This window comes from Olea europaea, unplaced genomic scaffold (genome assembly GCF_002742605.1).
Source record: "Olea europaea var. sylvestris unplaced genomic scaffold, O_europaea_v1 scaffold11891, whole genome shotgun sequence".
Taxonomy (NCBI): Eukaryota; Viridiplantae; Streptophyta; class Magnoliopsida; order Lamiales; family Oleaceae; genus Olea; species Olea europaea.
Genome location: NW_019229303.1, coordinates 1 through 3,535, shown reverse-complemented (window position 1 = coordinate 3,535; position 3,535 = coordinate 1). Strand labels below are relative to the sequence as shown.

The window sequence follows — 3,535 nt, the reverse complement described above, 5'->3', positions numbered from 1 at the left end:
AAGATGCAATGTGTTGAATAGGGAATGTGGCTTCACTGAAAAGAGTGGAGAATATAATGCCGATTGCAACTGGTCATGAGCGCGAAGAGCTCCAAGCTGAACTCGAAGTGAGACTTTTTATATTATTCGTTTATGTTTGTGGAGGTTCTGTTTTATATTAAAGTAAAATATTTAGTTTATTAACAGTGTTCTGATTATTGTATTATTCGGATTAGGGAAAAAACATTCTGGAAATTAACTATCCCTCTGGACCTTTTGGAAGAAAGGTTAGTGTGCAATCTTCTGTTAATTAAGAAAATTTGTGTTGATCAATTACTTCTTCAGATGGTTTGTTCTCTATTGATTAGTATTTGGAGTCACTGTGATCACATTATTTCTCGTAAGCTGATATGCCTCATTGTACAATGGAAGTCCACTTGAAGTTCAATCAAATTAATGATGGGGCCATTGGTTAGGAATTATGGTATTGGATATGTGGGACTATAGAGTATAGTACCTTATTCATTGTTAGACGATTTTAGACTTCAAAATTAGTTGGAATGAATGTTAAAATTTGTGATTATCAATAAAATTTATAATTTGTGCTTTATAAATTCTCTATAATTTATTTGGCTTCTGACTTCTTTTGCTTTTTAAATTCTATTGCCCTTTTTATTGTCTTGATTTTCTGGAAGTTGCAACTCACCAGCAAATGGATTCCTGCATATTTTTTGGGCTCCAATTGCTTCTTTCCCTAGCTTGTTTGATGAACTTCCTGATTTCATTTTAAACATGGTGTTACCTGAACTCTTTTAAAGTTGTCCGGCATGTCAGATGCTACTTTTATGTTAGATTTGCACATGATGCAGAAGAAGTGAGAACATTCTGTTTCCCCATGCACCCCTTACTTTTAAGAGATAAACTGAATTTAATTGCTGTCCTCAGTGATTAAAATTTTCGTTTGAGGCTAGTCAATCAACTTAAATGGTCACGCTATTGCCTTCTCTACTATTCACTGCTTGTCAACTGTGAAGCATTTATATCTCCTCACTCAAGCAACGAAATGAAATGATCAGGCAATAAAATTGTAAACTTTTTAAAATGAAGAAGGAATGTCCATTCTCGTGAAGATGTAAATGCCCTTTTTTATTTGACGTTAATCTCTATCTTTACAGTTTATAATATTAGATCATCATTATCATCCTGATCTTCTCTGAAACTACATCCATATACTGAAATCGTTTATTTTTTTCTTTACATTTTTCCACTACATTTTTCGCTTCTTATCTCATTCTATGATGTTTCAGATTTGATCTATTTACAACAATTTGTTTGATTTTAGGAGTCACCTTCTGTGATCAAGTCTTTCTATGATAAAAGAATTGTGGGATGCCCTGGAGCTGAAGGGGGTAGGTTTCAATTATCTATATTCTTTTCTATTAAATAGTGAAATTTGTACTTGATAGTTCATTTATCCACACTTCATTTGTTTTTTGATCAACTTTCTCTCCTGGACAACTTAATAGAGGATGAACACGATGTTGTCTGGTTTTGGCTAGAGAAAGGCAAGCCACATGAATGCCCAGTATGTTCACAGTACTTTGTGGTAAGTACAGGATTGCCCTTGATAGTTACTCATAGTTTGACTATGACCCTGGCATGTTAATTATGTATGTGGATTGAGAAGAACTTTTGTATGCATTAAATTCATTTAGCCTCATTTACTCTATTCTTACGACATTGTGTCTGGTTAAATTTTGCGTTTTTAGTGCTATTTTGAGAAGAACTTTTGTATGCATTAAATTCATTTAGCCTCATTTACTCTATCATTACGACATTGTGTCTGGTTAAATTTTGCGTTTTTAGTGCTATTTAGTCGATGTAACTTGTTATTATGTTCAAAAAAGTAAAAATACTTGTTTGAATCAATTAGATGTTCTCCAGACAAGATGCTTGAGTCCCTTTTATTAATTATTATTATTATTATTATGATGTTTGGATTCATTGAAAATGCCTCTGTTCTAGTACTCAAAATGCTGATCAAGTATTATTTGTTTGCAGTTGGATGTCGTAGGCCCGGGTGGACCCCCTGATGGACTTGGTGAAGATGAGGATCATCATCACTGATTATAATTGGCAATTTACCTGCTAAAATATAATCTGGGCACGTGATGAGAGATTATACACTTCAGCTCATGGACTCAAAAGCTTTGATTTTTTGCTTGCCGTTGTTAGCTCTGTTGTTTTATGGTTGCTATGGCAGCAGCAGAATCTGTTAACCTTTCTCGATGGTATTTTGGATTTTAAACACAGGCTCAAACTTCTAGCCTTCTTTTTTTCTGCATACCAAAATAATTGATGACTACCTCCCATTCTTTGTAATCACTCTTGCCTATCAGCGAACACATGGATCTTCGTACATTCTTGTTCTTAAATTCGTTCTTATTTATCACCGGTGAAACATATTCGTTCTACTGGTTGCTTGATTGGAAATGGACTTGATTGTCTTTCTCAAATTTTCATGTGAGATGAGCCTAATCGCTAGTGTAACAACCCAAAAGTTTGAAAGAAGATTCCTGATATATTTTGGAAATAATAAAAATTTCATTTTTACCACAAGAATCAATGATAGTTGCCATTTATCCCCGATTTGTTTTTCATTATTTGTACATTAAAATGAAAAATATGATCGTTAACCATCACATTAAGTTATCATATTTGACTTTTCACCTTTTATGTGGGGTTCATAACGGATATATTTTTTTTTGCTCATTCTTACATTAATATGTACCAAATGAGGATTTAATGTGTTCGTATTCTGTGGGGTATTGTTTGAGCCGAGTGCAAGATTTATGTGTACCAGTAGTTGGAAGATTTAATTAATCTTTTATAGAGTAAATTTATGGTGACATTTAAACACTCGATATTTCACAATTCTTGAAAATCATGCAAAAAACATAGTAAAATGCCCTAATCCATGTTGTCTGAATGGTGAACTTTGCCAAAAAGTCTAAATCACAATCGGTTTTTTATTCCTTGCAAGAAATTTGAGCACCAGATTTCTGTTAAGCATATGCTCAGTTAAAAAACAACCAACCAGTTATGTCTAAATCAAATTCTTTGAAGCATTCTTAACCAAGACTTTTGAACGAGGACTGAGTCCGATCATCCACCTCACGCCACGTGTTGATTGATGCAAATATTTAGGCACATATTTAAGAGCAAATCTGAACGCTGAGAAATCTATAAATTTACCTGGCTAGTGGCTTCCATGTCAAACCTTACATATTATTTCTCTCTGATTCAGCAAAAGCTACTAATAACTAATCAAGAAAATGGCCAGCCAAGGTCCCAACAATCCTAGCAATGCTGGACAAGCCCAGGTAATCTTTTACAGTCCTGCTACATGAACAGACAAATTATGCCAGAATTTTATTAAAATACACATGGCAGATTTCTGTTAGACATGAAAGAAAAAAAATAGTAGACCAACAAACGCTGCCACATCTGCGTCTGATGAAATTCTGGCAGTTGCACCTCTATACAAGCAAATTTA

General features: G+C 33.9%; 1 protein-coding gene across 1 annotated transcript; it reads left to right on the top strand.

The window, feature by feature from the left end:
- LOC111373981 (cytochrome c oxidase subunit 5b-1, mitochondrial-like) lies at positions 1 to 2,453 on the top strand. Its single transcript, XM_022996582.1, has 5 exons — positions 1 to 107; positions 216 to 266; positions 1,322 to 1,388; positions 1,506 to 1,585; positions 2,041 to 2,453. Exons 1-5 carry the CDS (start codon positions 57 to 59, stop codon positions 2,104 to 2,106), a joined length of 315 nt encoding a protein of 104 aa, XP_022852350.1. The 5' UTR covers positions 1 to 56; the 3' UTR covers positions 2,107 to 2,453.
- Positions 2,454 to 3,535: the final 1,082 nt, after the last annotated feature.